Source organism: Acanthochromis polyacanthus, chromosome 8 (assembly GCF_021347895.1).
Source record: "Acanthochromis polyacanthus isolate Apoly-LR-REF ecotype Palm Island chromosome 8, KAUST_Apoly_ChrSc, whole genome shotgun sequence".
In the NCBI taxonomy this organism is placed as follows: Eukaryota; Metazoa; Chordata; class Actinopteri; family Pomacentridae; genus Acanthochromis; species Acanthochromis polyacanthus.
In genome coordinates, this window is record NC_067120.1 from 15,718,651 (window position 1) to 15,735,747 (window position 17,097).

Genomic DNA, 17,097 nt, shown 5'->3' on the forward strand with positions numbered 1-17,097 from the left:
GTTCACCTGTTGTCTTGAAGGTCCAGCTACTTTAAGAACAACTCCTTGTCCTTTGTCCAAAGCTACAGTGAGACTCACCGTGGGTGTGCTGTCCCGTGTGCTTGCTCCTCTTCCTGCTGTGCTGTCAGGCTGCAGCCTACTGGATTTAATTGACTAAGCCTCTCCATCCCCTACAAAGTCTCAGTTTGGCACTCTAGTCAGTCAGCTGGTACGACGTTGACTAAAAAGATACTAAACACAATATTCTACATACTACAGAGAGAGGTGTTACTGCTTACACAAATCACAGCTCTGATTATCTATGCCTTTTTTGCAAACAAACACGAGTATTACACTTATTTTCCAAAATTTAATGGGATGCTTCATTAGGCGTGACACATAAATGCATTTTTAAAACAGATTGTGCATCTTCCAGAAATGGCACATAATAATATATAAATTTTGCTTTCTTGTGGACTAAATTTCACATAAAAATGACTCCAGCTCTTCCAACTGCAATCATTAACATCCTCTGTTCCCAAATGCTTATTGAGTGCTGTTAAAGGGAAAAGTGATGTGTGACAGGGTCAGGCACATGTATTTTTAATTTGCTGTGTTTTATTTATTTCCTTTATATGATTGCTGTCCCTTTAGTTGCATTGTATACCTTTTTATATTTAGTATTTTACCTTGGTTGCTGTGACACGCTGAACAGAGAAGGGAAGTGGTTTACCAGAGAGCTGAAGTGGGGAATGAGCAGCAGTCAGTGTTGCCATTTTTTCTGCCGTTTGCTGTACATTCAGCTGAGTATAGGTTAAAAAAGATTTACAAAGTTTTACACAACATCCCAACTTTATTGGAATTGGTCTTCAGAGGTGTTGGATGGTTGCAGCATTTAGAGTAGTGGCTATGTAAAGCTTTTGTAAAACGCATTTCTGGTAAAAGCTGACAATGTCATCTCTGTCGGCAACTCAGAAAGATTAGAAGCCACTAGTTTAGACCATAGAAACACCTGAAACACTACAACAGCAGAAGACTGAAACCTGATACCTGAATCAGGTAGATGCACCTGGAAGCAGAGGTGTGTTGGATTGATGTAATTATGCACCAGCTGAACCACATCTTTGGCTGAAGCTCCTATGAGGGGCGGGCTGATAATCAGTAGCAAAAGATGTGGTATTTCTTTATCAACCTGCAGCAATTGTCCTTGATTGTTCAGACCAGTTATAGAGCAGCAGCTTCCACCAGCAGTCTATCAGGAGAAGATCAGCAGAAGAACAAATGGCTGTTATGCATGCAATCATCGCTGCTCTGCTTGCTGGGCCCATTGTTGTGCGGTTTCTTTTCCGTCTTGTCTCTGCTGCTATTAATCCTGAGGAATTATTCAAGGAGCCACCAGGACCAACACCGCACCCTTGGATTGGAAACTTGCTGCAGCTGGACCTTGAGAGGCCTTACAGAAGCCTGTATGAGGTGAGGCACAGATTCAAAACGCTTTCTGGACTCTTATTTCATGATTCCAATAAACTAACTGCATTTTTTTTTTTTTTTTTTTTTTTTGTTCTTCCAGCTCTCGAAGAAGTATGGATCTGTGTTCACTGTCTACTTGGGACACAAAAAAATGGTGGTTCTGGCCGGGTATGAGGCAGTGAGATTGGCTGTGGACGGCTATGAGCAACGTAATTCTCCTTTATTGAAGGATCTGAACCCAGGATGTTATGGTGAGTGCTGCCTTTTAAACCACCTTTTATCCTGCTGTCACAAATAATACCGGTTTCAGGTGAAGATTTTTAACTGCCTTTCAGTCCTGCAAGTTTTATTATTTAGAATCTCACGATTATTGTATGTAATACGATTTGTTGTTTAACAGGAATCATGTTGGCAAATGCCATTGAAGTCTTTGGGATGCCACAAAGTATCTCTGAGGAGCAAATCTTGGAGGAATGTGGACATCTGATAGAAACGTTTAAAGAACACGAAGGTAGGGTATTCTCTAGAATAATGTGATTCTCAGTAATAAAGGGTCAGGTAGCGAGTACTATTTTTACCCTCCTACTTTCAAACTACAAACATCTTTGTCTCTTTGAAAGTAGCCCTTTCAGTAAAACAACCCACTCCCCTCATACATCCAGAATAACTGTCACTGACCTGAAATCGGATAGTATCTTTTTGGTGTTTCAAATGGCATATTATTTAAAGTACATATTTTTGTTCTTCATAATTGGAATGGGGAAAAACAGTTTCTGTTATCAGGAATAGTAACACTATGTTCAGGATCAATTCAGCCCAAGGAAGAATGAATGCAATTTCAAAAGGTTTAGGGCCCTAAAGTTTGTTTGTTTGGTTTTTTTCCCCTCTCTTTGGAAGATTATATAATTGCATCTTACAGTGACATCAGTATCATACAAAACTGTGTAAAATGTTTATTTCTTATATTTTATAAAATTAAAAGAATGGGGTCAAATTGATCAGAGATCACCGATGTGTACAGGACAGTGAAAACATGTTTTCTTTACCCAGTTGTCCCTGTTAAATTATGAATCTTCATTAAATATGAAGAGAAATGAAGCATTTTAGAGATGTTAAACATTGACTCAGGTGAAATTGACCCCTGAGATGACAGGAGGGTTAAACTACAGACTAAACGGTGGTAAAATCTACATCTAATTTTTTTTTTTAAAATTATTACCAGGTTAAGTTGGGAAGCTTTATACTGTCACACAGATTATATTCATGTTGCACTAAATTTGTCACTTTACAGGGAACCCGTTCGATACAACTGATCCTGTGAATTATGCAGTTTCCAATGTCATTGCATCGATTGTGTATGGAAACAGGGTTGACTATGGAGATCCTTGGTTCAGAATCGTAGTGTCTGGAGTCGCTCAGAAAACCTCTTTCGCTGGTTCTGCAACAACCCAGGTGGGTTCGATGTTGGCTTTTTGACTTGCTGATTTATAAAATCAATCCCAAAGAAGATGATTTAGTTAATAAAAATGGACCTGTGCAGTCAAGCAGATAACATGTTATGATAACCACATGTTCACAGTCAGGGGTGAAAGTAGTTTTAAATTCTTGCCGGAACTATTAGTAATAATTCCGGACCGTTCCGGCTTACTTTCACCCCATTCCGTCGATGCTAACCATTGTAAATCCTGTTGAAAGTTTTTCGGCTAATCACAAGAACGTGTGTAATTTATTGCTCGCCCCAGTGCAATAAATCAAGCGCACCTATTTGCTATTGGCCATAACAATCGCTGTGTTACGGAAGTAGACACGCATGAACACTCACGTACTGCTGAGTGAACTCTGGTCGATATCTATGGATAGCAGGCAGGCCGGGCGGCGTACCCATAGATACCGGTGGAAGAGCGGCGTACCGCCAGCAGATCTTTTCCCGGAACTGCGTTCCGCCACCTGATCTTTTGCCGGTACGCAGTTCCGGACCGTTCCGGCTTACTTTCACCCCTGTTCACAGTGCAAAAAAAGGAATAAAGTCAGTTTTGAACCTTTAATTAAATATTACCCAAGAACAGAAATATTAAGACAGTGTAAGAAGTGTATTTTTCAAACTTCACACTTTGGCTTCTTTACACGGAGACTATCGTTCATGTTCATTTGTGACAAATTCAAAATGAAAAATACAACTGACAATATAAAGTCACAAAATGACAGCATTCTATTTAATTTATATAGCGTCAAATTGTCTCAAGACGCTTTACAGAACTCATATGCCTGACCCCCAGAGCAAGCCCAAAGGCGACAGTGGCAAGGAAAACACCCTTTTAACAGGGGAAAAAACCTCGAGCAGAACCCGGCTCTATATAGGGAGGACCCATCTGCCTGCTGGCCGGGCGGGTTAAGAAGGACCGAAGAGGGCAAGGGGGAGGGATGGGAGGGGTGGGAAAGCATTTATTGTACTAATAATGAATGCTTTGAAAATGCCCAAGCTTTTACTTGTCAAACACAGAAGTGCAAACTAGAATTTCAGTCTGGTTGGAATAATCTTCTGTGCTTCCTCAGTTTTACATGTTTCCCAGAACGATCTGCTCCATGCCTCATGCTATGGTAAAAAATGGTGAAAAGGATGCCAGATTCATGAAGGATTTTGTGAAGCATCTGAAAAGGACGCTGAACCCGAATACGAGCCGAGGGTTGGTGGATGATCTTCTGCTCCGGCAGCAGGAACAACAGGTGAGACTTTAATTTTAATGATGGACATTTTAGGATTATATGGAGAGATATAAAAAAAAGCTAATGTGCAGGACCACACCTTAATCACACCACTTCCTGTTGTATGTGTGTGTGTGTGTATGTATGTGTATATATATATATATATCTTTTCATAGGAGGTCTGCTGGCCTGGGATCTGCTGCTGATCTCAGCTCAGTCATCAACATAGTGATCATTTGCATCCAATAAACAATCTTTAAATCAAGGATGTGGTCCTTGTAGTGTTTAATGATGGCTGTTCTTTCCTTTAGGATGCGGGTGTTCCAGTTTCTCTGTACACTGACCAGAACTTGGTGTCCTTGGTGGATGACCTGTTTGCTACAGGAACCACCACATCTGCTACCCTGAGATGGGCATTGCTGTTTATGGCCAAATATCCACAGATTCAGGGTGAGAATTCAGAGAGGAGATCCTCCTGAAGCAGAACTTTTTGGATGATCTGTAATGTGGGAGTACTGCTGTTTCTGCTCTGTTCATTTGCAGAATGTTCTCGGTCTATTTACTGCACACACCCACTTTGTTTGCAAACTGGCTGATCTACTGAAGCCCAGTAATGCCCCACTGTGGTTTGTGGTGAATTTGTAACAAAACTGAAGTCACAGAAAGCTTCAATGGAGTCTAAACATACTGTTCATGTTTAGACCCAGAAGAATCTCTACTTTCAGTAGAATTTCTGTATTCAACATGAGTAATGAAGGCGAGTTGTCTGGTTCTGTGCAGACCAGGTCCAGGAGGAGCTGGACAGGGTGCTCGGAAATGGTTGCATCTCTATGGAGGACCGGCAGAATCTTCCATTCACCAATGCTGTGATTCATGAGACCCAGAGGATGGCGAACATCTACCCCATGGCCATTGCTTACCAGACCACCCATAACATTTCCTTCCAGGGATACTTCATCAAACAGGTTTGTTGATGCATCTCTGAAAATTCCTGAACCTGTTTCAATTCAATCTTTGATTGTGAATTTAACAATGGAATTTTGCTCAGCATTAACTGCATAGCAATGATTTACAAAAATGGTGCAAGACCTTTCTCCATCATTCACAACAGGCTCAAATGTATTGAGTAGTAGCAATGGAACAGTTATGAGTGTTTAATGTCCAGTATTGGGACCTGCTCTACTTTCCCCTGCAGGGAACAACCGTGTTTTCTCTGCTGACTTCTGTCCTGTATGATGAGAGTGAATGGGAGACTCCACACACCTTCAATCCTGCTCATTTCCTCAATGAGGAGGGCAAGTTCATCCAGAGAAATGCCTTTGTGGTCTTTTCCAAAGGTCAGACTCGTTTGCTGGAGCTGCTCCTTGAGTTTTCTGCTTGTAGGATCATGCTGAGCTGTTCTGTTCTGGTTTTGCAGGCCGCAAGATTACTCTTGGAGAGAGTCTGGCCAACATGGCGCTGTTCCTCCTCTTCACCTCCCTCCTGCAGCGCTTTCGCATCACTCCTCCAATTGGAGTTTCAGAGGATGACCTGGCTGTGACTCCAACTGAAGGAGCTCCTCCACCTCACCAGCTGTGTGCCGTCTGCCGCTGAAGATGACGGATTGCTGTCCCTTTAAAAGCCTCCATGACATGCACAAGCAACATGGAGACTACATTTTAAATCAGAATTTAAAAGCTAATTTTAAATGCATGAGTGAGAGCATATTACTGATTTTACAAGAGCCACTCTAGAATGTGGACCTGGAGGTGCGGTTGTTTAGAAAAGAACTGATTTTGTTGTTAAAACACAATGCATGTCACTGAAATGAACACAAGCATGTAACCACAAACAACTGGTATAATTCACTTGTTTGCCCGATCACGTCTTTGCACTATAATTTGTTCTTTTCTAGCGATAATCCAACATGCTGCACATGTCTAGAGTTGGGTCACTGTGGCTTTTAAACACTAATAAAATTGAACTGATTCTAATTTAAGTTTGTTTTATTTCTGCATCTGGTGGAAATGGTTTAAGTAACCTTCTCAGCTGCTCTGATGGTCTGCTCTTCATGCTGGGACAGCAGGTAGGAGTGTGAGGTTCTGTGCAGTAATGGTCAATGCCAGTTCAAGTGTCTTTAGAGTCTTCATCATAAGAAAAGTAAGTTTGGCAGGGGCTACAAACTGCTGGTTGAAGTCCATGTACAATCTGAGCTGGAATATGGCGACCTGCTGCTGTTCAAACACTTCATAGAGAGCACCTTCCCAGGTACAGGTCTTTGACAGGAACAACCGATTATTATTTTTTTTAAACCAGTTTGTGTTCAGTCCAACGGCAACTACAGACGACCCAGAAATTCAAACTGTCTTTGCCAGAATGATTGCCATTTAGTCACGTTCACTGTCTCCCATGGGAGAAATGTTAGGCAAGACATCTAGCTGCACTGCAACGCAATTAAACAGAACACCTACTATAAATGTGTAATATGAAATAATGACTAAAATGCATACATGTCACAGCCCCTCAATTAGCTCCCTTTGCTCACTGCACCTAGCTGCTCATTAATGAGCTTGACTGATGGGGATAAGAGTTTTTAAAACGGTGAGGCTGCACAGCAGGACTCTACCTCCTGCCTGAATTCAACAGCTCATATTCTTTGAACAGGACATGGGATGAATCACCAAGAATATTGTTTTCTTGCCTGATGGTGGTCTATATAAATAAGTCTTGCAGCATTAGTGGAACAGGGATACCCATGATTTTACTCGGCATCTTCACCAGGTTATGAATCAATGTTTTGACTTGACCGCGAGAGCCCCAAACCAACAGGTAATCCCGTACCCAAGTATGGATTCAATGGTTGCACAGTAAAAGATAATTTATCTGCAGACGCCAAAAAGCCTGAGTCGTCTGAGGAAACGGAGGCGCTGATGGATTCTGGCACAAACATTTGCCACCTGTGTGTGCCAATGTGCACACCTAGGTACTTAAAAGAGGTGACCTGTTTAATGTTGTTATGCTGTACGGACACCGGACTATGGTCACCGACTGATTTGGGATCGATCAGCATCTCAACAGTTTTTTCCATGTTAATCTAGAGTTTGTTGTTGCACCAATGAACAGATTTATCCACAGCAGTTTTATGTATGTCTGGATTATGAGTAAACACACTGAGAATAAGAGTATCGTCCGAGAACTTGATGAGCAAGTGATATGGCTGAGTGCTACTGACACAGTTGTTGTATAGGGTGAAGAGGAAGGGTGAACTGACGCACCCCTGGGGGACCCCCGTACTACTTACCGCTGTACTTTAGTGGACAGAGTTAAATTTCACCTGCTGTGAACGGTTTGAACGAAAGGAATGATACCACCTGATAAGAAATGGGTTGACCTCGAGCTCAACCACTATTTTTTGAGAAGAATGTGTGACTGAATTGAGTTAAAAGCAGAACTAAAATCCATAAAAAGCAGCCTGACATATGCTGCAGGGTTTTCTAGGTGCTGTAAAGCCAAGTGCATCACAGTGGCCATGGCATCACAAGTGCTGCGTTTTCCCGAATAAGCAAACTGGAAAGGGTCAAGCGATGGCTCCAATTCCAGGCGTAAGAGATCCAGTAGGAGTGTCTCCAGAGATTTCATGACAATAGAAGTAAGAGCCACCGGTTGAAAATCATTGTCCACTTGGGGACATGCTTTTTTTTGGGACTGGTATTATAACGGACTTTTTCCAAAGTTCTGGTACGGAGTGTGTGGAGAGCTGAAAAAGTCGATGCCCGACTGGTGAGAGCTCTTCTGCAAAGGTTTTCCGCAGGAAGGCTGGTACATTATCAGGTCCCATTGTTTTTCTAAAAACACTAGTGACAGACTGACGGTAAATAACTATTCTGTCCTTATCCATTCTGCAGCATACATTCTCTAAAATTGCATTGCATTCCCTGACATTGTCCGTTTCAAACCGCAAATAAAAGTTATTTAACTCATTTGCTCTTATGGTTTCATTCTGAGCCAACAAGGCCCTCCTTTTAATGTCCATGTTAGTCATGCCTCGGATAGAGTCCCACAGTTTCTTAGTGTTGGATTTCGACAGCTCCTGCTCTGCTCTCTCCTTATGCTGCAGCTGAGAAGTTCTTAGCTGCTGGTTGAAGTCCTTCTGTGGAGCTCTGACTCCTGCCTGATCTCCTAATTTGAAGGCTACTTTTTTCCTCTTTGTACGCTCCTTTGCTTCCCTTGTGATGTAAGGTTTATTATTAGGGTATATCTTAACTGTTTTGTGGGGTATAATTGAGTCAATACAATAGGAGATATAAGCAATGACTGAGTCAGGAGCAGCATTTATATAGGCATCCTTGAAGAAAACGTCCCAGTCCTTGCACAGGAAACAGCCCTTCTGCTCCTCTTTTTTCATGTCAGACCACACCTTTACAGTCCCTAGTTCAGATTTGTTTGACTTGAAAAGAGATCGATAAGTGGGGAGAAACTGAATTGTGTTTTAGTCAGAATTACTGAGAGGGGGTCTTTCTCTAGCCATGTAAGAATCTTTGACATTGCCATAGCATTTATCCAGAACGTTGTTGTTCCTAGTACTGCATTTCAAATACTGGTAAAAGCCTGGCAAACATTTGTCCAAGACGCCATGGTTAAAATCACCTAGAATAAAAACAGGAGCATCAGGTTTGTTCTGGAGATGGCGGTGAACACATTCTGAGATCCGGCTGGCTGCTCTGGTGGCATTCCCACTTGGGGGGATATACACAACACATACAAAAATGTTGGTAAATGTACTAGGAAGGTAAAGTGGCTGTAGGTTGAGCAGCAGTTCAAGATCAGAGTTGCATATTTTGTACATGACAGCAAAATTACGACATCAGCTGTCTTTGAGATAAATATGCACCCTTCCACCCCTAGTTTTACCAGAGTCTGCATATCCGGCCCAGCAAATGTGTGTAAAACCATCAATATGCATGAAACCGTCCAGAGTATTATCACTGAACACGTCAATAGTGTCAAACATCTACTTCCTGGTTGAGTTAAATCATTTTCCTGCTCTGCATTAAACAGTTTAGTTTGTCAACAAATAACAAAGCACATCTAACTGTATTTTCACTCAGCAGGAGCTCAGCTGAAGGATGAGCACCTGGGCACAGGTACAGCATCTGGTCTCTACCTGAATAACCTGAGATACACCTCCATCTAGTGGACAACACAGAGTACAGCAACTCTTTTTTCTCATCCTCTTCATGCTGTTTTGATGTGTTCACCTAGTTAAGGTGTTTTTCATTTCAAGGTCATAAAGTCAGGATTTGTAAAATAATCACATTTTAAAACTGTAAAGACTCAGACTAGTCATAAGGAGATCTTTTATTTCTAAGATTAAAACACTTTATAATGTCTGCTCCTCTGTCACATCTGAGACTCGGATGACATCGGCTCATTAGAGTTTGGATGCTGCATATTTCTAATTCTAAAACTGTGAAAGTCAGAGTGAAGACAACCTATGGTGCAAAGACGCATTATTGGAAGTATAGGATTCAGTGCTGGGACGCTTGAGGCTCATATGGTGACTAAACCTTTTGGTATCTCAGCCTCTGCATCATCAGGTCTGTGTTTTCTTTTTCTCTTGTGGATCCACAAACTTTATTCAAGTGAACTTTTCATTGTTTCAAATAATCATCTCCAAAAGATCATATCTGCACAAATCTGCTGCAGCTTGTTCAGCTGAATGTTGTGATAGAAAAATATAGAACAAGTGCATTTTGCATTTTTTTGTGTTTCTTTAGCCTAGTAGTTTGTATTTTTTTGTATATGGTTCCAGATTACCTGTTGTAGCAGAGGGGTCACTACTTAGTGACGCACACACCAGAAGCATGTGTGACAGATTGTTCCAGGGGACACAAATCTGAAGAAGGCATGGTGATCCACGCAGACCGTTGTTATGAGAGTGTGTCTTACTAGACGCTGGAAGAAGGAAAGTGGTTTTCCAGCTAGCTGAAGTGAGGAACGAGCAGCAGTCAGTGTTGCCATTTTTTACACCGTTTGCTGTGTATTCGATTGAATATAGGTTGAAAAAGATTCACAAATCATTGTATTCTGTTTTTATTTACATTTTACACAACATCCCAACTTTATTGGAATTGGTCTTCATAGGTGTTGGATGGTTGCAGCATTTAGACTAGTGGCTACGTAAAGCTTTTGTAAAACACATTTCTGGTAAATGCTGACAATGTCATCTCTGTGGACAACTCAGAAAGATTAGAAGCTACTAGATAATAGTTTAGACCGTAGAAACACCTGAAACACTACAACAGCAGAAGACTGAAACCTGATACCTGAATCAGGTAGATGCACCTGGAAGCAGAGGTGTGTTGGATTGATGTAATTATGCACCAGCTGAACCACATCTTTGGCTGAAGCTCCTATGAGGGGCGGGCTGATAATCAGTAGCAAAAGATGTGGTATTTCTTCATCAACCTGCAGCAATTGTCCTTGATTGTTCAGACCAGTTATAGAGCAGCAGCTTCCACCAGCAGTCTATCAGGAGAAGATCAGCAGAACAAATGGCTCTTATGGAGGCCTTCATTGCTGGGCCCCCTGTTGTGCTGCTGGCTTTTGTTCTGCTGCTTCTTCTCCAACTTCTCTATCTTCTTTATCGGGTCTATGCTGCTTTGAGCTCTAATGAATCACGTAAGGAACCACCGGGACCAAAGCCGCTGCTTCTGGTTGGAAACTTGCTGCAGCTGGACCTTAAGAGGCCCTACAGAAGCCTGTATGAGGTGAGGCACAGATTCAGAACACTTTCTGGACTCTTATTTCATGATTCCAATAAACTAACTGCTTTTTTTTTTTTTTTTTTTTTTGTTCTTCCAGCTCTCAAAGAAGTATGGATCTGTGTTCACTGTTTACTTGGGACCCAAAAAAGTGGTGTTTCTGGCCGGGTACAGGGCAGTGAAAGCAGCTGTGGCCGGCTACAAGCAGTATAATTCTCTTTTGTTTCGGGATCTGAACCCACCAGGTTATGGTGAGCGCTGCCCTTTAAAACACCTTTCATCTTGCTGTCACAAATAATGCCTGTTTGAGCTGAAGAATATAATGGCTTTTCAGTCCTGTAAGTTGTGTTATTTAGAATGTCAGGGTGACTGTATGTCATGAGATGATTTGTTGTTTAGCAGGAACCATCTTTGCAAGAGCCCTTAAAGACTTTGGGATGCCACGACGTCTCTCTCAGGCTAAAATCTTGGAGGAATGTGGATATCTGATAGGAGTGTTAGAACAGCATGAAGGTAGAGTATTCTCTAGAATAATGCAATTCTAAGTAATAAAAGGTAAAGTAGCGAGTGTATTTTTACCCTCCTTTCAAATTTACTAACATCTGTGTTTTTGAAAGTAGCCCTTTCAGTAAAACCCACTCCCCTCATACATCCAGAATACTTGTCACTGATTGACCTAAAATTGAATGTGTTTTTAATGGCTTTGTAGTATTTCAAAGTGCATATTTTTGTTCTCTATAACATTTGGCATTACAAAACAGTTTGTTATCGAGAATAGTAACATTATGTTCAGGATCAATTTGGCCCCAGGAAGAATGAACACAATTTAAAAAGATTTAGGGCCCCACAGTTGTTGTTTTTGTTTTTTTTTCAAGATTTTATAATTGTATCTTACAGTGATGTCAATATCATCCAAAACAAAATTGTATAAAATGTTATTTATTTCTAACTAAATGCCTGTGGTCAAATTGATCCCAGAGATCACTGATGTGTACAGGACTGTGAAAACATGTTTGGTCTTTACCCAGTTGTCCCTGTTAAATTAGGGATTTTCATTAAATATGAAGAGAAATGGTGCCTTTTTTTTTTTTTTGAGATGTAAAACATTGAATCAGGTGAAACTGACGTCAAAGATGACAAGAGGGTTAAACTACAGCGTGTTAGAATCAGTGGTTTAAAGCTTCTTTGTTATCAAGTTAAGTGAAGTTTTTTTTTTGTCACACAGATTATATTCATGTTGCACTAAATAAACTTGTCACTTTTCAGGGAACCCCTTTGACACAACTGATCCTGTGAATTATGCAGTTTCCAATATCATTGCATCGATTGTGTATGGAAGCAGATTTGACTATGGAGATCCTCGGTTCACAATCGTAGTGTCTGGAGTCACTGAGAAGACCTATTTCGCAGGTTCTGCCACAGTCCAGGTGGGTTCAATGTTGGCTTTTTGACTTGCTGATTTATAAAAATGGTCCCAAAGAACATGGTTTAATCAATAAAAATGGACTAGTGCAGTTGAGCAGAAAGCTAGCCATGTGATGGCAACAAAAACATTGTGAAAAGTCAGTTTTGACAAGATTTGAACATTTAATTAAATATTACCCAAGAACAGAAATATTAGTGTTGCTGAATTCTATTCTTTTACAAACCTCACATTTTTTCCTTCTTTGCACTGTGAGACCATCTTTCATATAAATTTCTGAGGCAAATTTAAAATGACAAACACAGCTGCCTGTATAAAACCACAATAACACAATTTACCAGAGCAATAATGAATGCTTTTAAAAATGCCCAAGCTTTTAGTTGTCAAACATAGAAGTGCAAACTGGAATTTAGTTCAGTTTCACATCTAAGAATTCAGTCTTGTTGGAATAATCTTCTCTGTACTTCCTCAGTTTTACAACCTGTTTCCCGGAATGATTCACTGGATACATCAAGCTTTTGTAAAAAATTGTGCAAACGATGCCAGAGAAGTAAAGGATTTTGTGATGCATCTGAAAGAGACGCTGAACCCAGATGTGAGCCGAGGGTTGGTGGATTGTTTTCTGATCTGGCAGCAGGAAGAACAGGTGAGACTTTTTTAATGAATGACATTTTGGATTAGATGGAGATGGATTTTTTTTATTTTTTTTGAGATGAGGTTCAGGAACAGGACCACACCTCAGTCACCCCACTTCCTGTCATGTGTATGTTTAGGTGTATCTCTTCTCCTTTTCCTGGGAGGTCTGCTGGCCTGGGATCTGCTGCTGATCTCAGCTCAGTCATCAACACAGTGATCATTTGCATCCAATAAACAATCTTTAAATCAAGGGTGTGGTCCTTGTTAGTGTTTAATGATAAATGGACGTTCTTTCCTTTAGGATGCAGGTGTTCCAGTCTGTCTGTACACTGACCAGAACTTGGTGTCCTTGGTGGATGACCTGCTGGCTACTGGAACCACCACATCTGCTACCCTGAGATGGGCATTGCTGTTTATGGCCAAATATCCACAGATTCAGGGTGAGAATTCAGAGAGGAGATCCTCCTGAGGCAGAACATTTGGGATAATCTGTAGTGTGGGAGTACTGATGTTTCCACTTGGTTCATTTCCAGAATATTCTGTCTATTTGCTGCACACACCCACTTTGTTTGCAAACTGCACACTGGTTTGTGGTGAATTTGTAACCAAACTGAAGTCACAAAAGGATTCTTCAACGGAGTCTGAACATCCTGTTCATGTTTAGACCCAGAATCTCTACTTTCAGTAGAATTTCTATATTCAACATGAGTAATGAAGGCAAGTTGTGTGGTTCTGTGCAGACCAGGTCCAGGAGGAGCTGGACAGGGTGCTAGGAAATGGTTCTCTCTCTGTGGAGGTCCGGCGGAATCTTCCATTCACTAACGCTGTGATTCATGAGACCCAGAGGATGGTGAACATCGTCCCAATGGCCATCGCTTCCCAGACCACAGAGGACCTTTCCTTTCAGGGACACTTCATCAAACAGGTTTGTTGACGTGTCTCTGAAAATTCCTGAACCTGTTTCAATTAAATCTTGTTATTTTAACAATAGTTTTGTTCAGAGCATTTACTGCATAGCAATGATATAATATTGTGCAAAAATGGCGCAAGACCTTTCTCCATTATTCAAAACGGGCACAAATGTAATGAGTAGTAACAATGGAACAGTTATTTGGGCGTTTGATTTATGCCAAGTCCAGTTCTGAGACCTGCTCTACTTTCCCCTGCAGGGAACAACCATGTTTTCTCTGCTGACCTCTGTCCTGTATGATGAGAGTGAATGGGAGACTCCACACACCTTCAATCCTGCTCATTTTCTCAATGGGGAGGGCAAGTTCATCCAGAGAAATGCCTTTGTGGTCTTTTCCAAAGGTCAGACTTGTTTGCTGGAGCTGCTCCTTGAGAGAGTTTGCTGCTTGTAGGATCATGCTGAGCTGTTCTGTTCTGGTTTTGCAGGCTGCAAGATTACTCTTGGAGAGAGTCTGGCCAACATGGCGCTGTTCCTCCTCTTCACCTCCCTCCTGCACTGCTTTCGCATCACTCCTCCACCTGGAGTTTCAGAGGATGACCTGGATCTGACTCCAGCTGAAGGAGTTACATCCTCTCCTCCACCTCACCAGCTGTGTACCATCGACCGCTGGATGTGAAAGATTGCTTCTCTTTTAAAAGCCTCCTTCATGACATGCAGAAGCTAAGATGGAGACTACATTTTAAATCGGAATTTAGAAGTTAATTTTAAATGTGGAAGTGATTAAGAGCATATTAATGATTTTAAAATAGCCACTGTTTGTAGAATGTGGACCTGAAGGAGAGGTTGTTTATTGCAGATAAATGAAAATCCTTCAGTTTTCAGAAGAATCTAATGTTGAATCTAAAGTTTTAATGTGGTAGAAGAAAAGAGCTGATTTTATTGTTAAAACACAATGTTACTGAAATGAACACTAGGTGCATGTAACCACAAATAACTGGTATAATTCACTTTTGTTTGCCTGATCACAACTTTGCTCCCTAGTTTGACGTGTTGTTTTCTAGGGAGCCATATCCAATGTGCTGCACATGTCTAGAGTTGAGTCACTGTGGCTTTTAAACACTAATAAACTTGAATAGATTCTGATTTTAATTTGTTTTATTTCTGCGTATGGTGGAAATGGTTTAAACAATTTTGCCAGTTGCTTAATTTTTTTGGGGCTGTATTTTGTTCAAATGACACATAATATATTTTACAGAAAATATTCTGTAAACTATATTCATGCTGCTTTTCAATGAGGATTCTGTCACCTGTGCTCGTAATGTGCATGAGTCAGTGAGTCCCATTTAAAGTAGGTTTGGTTGGGAATCTGTGAAACGGGTGACAAAGGTTGATCACGAAACAATCTGATCAGAATCCAGACTTTAGCCAACTGACCTGCACCTGGAGTTGTGGTTTCCGATTTACTTGGTTTAAAGATTTTTCTCTCCTGTATTTGAGTTTTCTCGGTTTGTCCGTTTACCTACTTCTGAATCCTGCGTCTCCTTGTCTGTCTTCAGTTGGATGTATTTTTCAGTTTGGTTAATCTCTGGATTTCTATAGTTGGACAGAACTGGGTCTGTCTCTGATTTCTCAGCCTCCTTTCACTTTCTCTGTAAACTCAGTAAGTTGGTGATTTTTGTCTGTTTGCATTAGTTTGACTTCCTAGCTTGTATTTAGAACATTGTGACTCAGTCTGCCTGCTAAGGGCAGGTGATGACCAGGCAGCTTTGTCACACACATGGTCAAAAATCAATCCTGGATCAAAAGTTGGAGTCTTCAAAAATGGTTTCAAGAGTCTTCAGAGTCTGATGCAAATATTGTTCAAAACAGATGTTGTACAAACAAATCTCAAGATTGTAACTCTACATAAAGCAGTACGTCATCTTATATAGCCTCTCTTAAACACTCTTCTGTTCTGGAAGCCACAACCCATCATCTTAAGACCCAAACAAAATGCATATGATGTAATTTTACCAAAAATTAGACCACCTCCTCTTGTTTATTTCTGCTAGACTGGCATTATTTCTGTTTGGCTCAGCATGCCCTTGGTTTCAACTCATGAGTGCAGACATAGAGGGCATGAACTTCCTGTCTCATGCCTTATGTGGGCCCCATAGGCTTCAGTTGGGTTACTGCTTCCCACAAGATTATTCAGTGTACTCATAACTTCAGTTGACAAGTTAGAACCTCTTTTTCAATGCCTAGAAGGCCCCTTGAGCCTCTTCTGACCATTGTAACATTGTCCCACTGCCTTAATTAATGCTCGCAGTGGAGCTGTTTTAAGAGCATGGTCACAGATCCACAGTTGGCTAGATCTTATCCCCAGAAGAAATCTTTGGCCAACTGTTTGCAGTCTTGGAATTATGGTTATGCCTGCCACATGTGAGGGATTTTATCTCCCTGTAATGGTCTGCCCCAAGGGCGTAGGTTTGCATAGGGACGGTAGGGACATAACACTACCAACTTTTCAAGAGGGTCAAATTGTCCCCACCAACTTTTAAGCAACCTTATTTGCATTATATAATGAGTTCAGTTATATAGGTAATTTTGATTGTCTTCCCATATGTTGTAAGGATAGAATTGACCCTACCATTATTAAGTGAATTATTTTCATTATGTTCAGACCAGGTTCAGACTTACATTTACCCCTTTTCACTTGCTGAATGTGCCGGTCCAATCAAACGTGTGTTTGATTGGCTGATGACTTGACCCCCCCCCCCCCGCCGCCGCCGCCGCCGCCACCCACACGCACACTCACACAGCCCCGACAGAAATACACAAGAAATAAACATGCCGCCTTCTCCGCCCCCTTCGAAGATGAGGGATATTAGAAGTTTTTTTCGGCCAGCAGCAGCAGCAGCAGACGACATTGTAAGTAATATAAAAAGACGTCAATGTTGTGGACGTGGGGAACACACCACTAATGTTGCTACTGAAAGTCCGACCTGCATCAGAGTTAGCATAACATTAAACTGTGTGAACTTGCTAACCTGCAAAACTCGAGTAGGAAGCTGCTTAGAGAGAATTGTCCTCCTGTATGTGTTTTCTACTGTTAACGTTAATTAAACTGTGAGAAATGTAGTGAACTCTGCTGGAAAATATAGAACCAGAAAACCGTGAGCAAGAAGCTGCTTAGAGAGAGAGGTTGCAGTCTGTGTTTCACAGGAAAGTGTTGACAGTAAAAAAAAAAACAA

At 41.2% G+C, this 17,097-nt stretch overlaps 2 protein-coding genes across 2 annotated transcripts; both read left to right on the forward strand.

Moving 5' to 3' along the window:
* Positions 1–1,269: 1,269 nt before the first annotated feature.
* Positions 1,270–11,936, forward strand: LOC110967403 (cytochrome P450 2K1-like). The gene is made up of 13 exons (XM_051952086.1): positions 1,270–1,452; positions 1,550–1,700; positions 1,850–1,960; positions 2,741–2,901; positions 4,003–4,173; positions 4,464–4,602; positions 4,933–5,117; positions 5,348–5,489; positions 5,570–5,740; positions 6,181–6,217; positions 10,799–10,901; positions 10,996–11,102; positions 11,924–11,936. The coding sequence occupies exons 1-13, from the start codon at positions 1,270–1,272 to the stop codon at positions 11,934–11,936; spliced, it is 1,674 nt and encodes a 557-aa protein (XP_051808046.1).
* Positions 11,937–12,883: 947 nt separating this feature from the next.
* LOC110967404 (cytochrome P450 2K3-like) lies at positions 12,884–14,861 on the forward strand. Its single transcript, XM_051952087.1, has 5 exons — positions 12,884–12,964; positions 13,256–13,394; positions 13,695–13,879; positions 14,163–14,265; positions 14,350–14,861. The coding sequence occupies exons 1-5, from the start codon at positions 12,884–12,886 to the stop codon at positions 14,538–14,540; spliced, it is 699 nt and encodes a 232-aa protein (XP_051808047.1). The 3' UTR covers positions 14,541–14,861.
* Positions 14,862–17,097: the final 2,236 nt, after the last annotated feature.

What these genes read in the sequence shown, in the direction of transcription:
- LOC110967403 (XM_051952086.1), top strand. Translation starts at nt 1,270, where the DNA reads ATGCATGCAATCATCGCTGCTCTGCTTGCTGGGCCCATTGTTGTGCGG. An exon ending in CTGGTTCTGCAACAACCCAG is followed by an intron (nt 2,902 to 4,002) that starts GTGGGTTCGATG and finishes GTGCTTCCTCAG; the next exon opens with TTTTACATGTTTCCCAGAAC. An exon ending in CAAATATCCACAGATTCAGG is followed by an intron (nt 4,603 to 4,932) that starts GTGAGAATTCAG and finishes GGTTCTGTGCAG; the next exon opens with ACCAGGTCCAGGAGGAGCTG.
- LOC110967404 (XM_051952087.1), top strand. Translation starts at nt 12,884, where the DNA reads ATGCATCTGAAAGAGACGCTGAACCCAGATGTGAGCCGAGGGTTGGTG. An exon ending in AGGGACACTTCATCAAACAG is followed by an intron (nt 13,880 to 14,162) that starts GTTTGTTGACGT and finishes TCTGTCCTGTAT; the next exon opens with GATGAGAGTGAATGGGAGAC. An exon ending in CTTTGTGGTCTTTTCCAAAG is followed by an intron (nt 14,266 to 14,349) that starts GTCAGACTTGTT and finishes CTGGTTTTGCAG; the next exon opens with GCTGCAAGATTACTCTTGGA.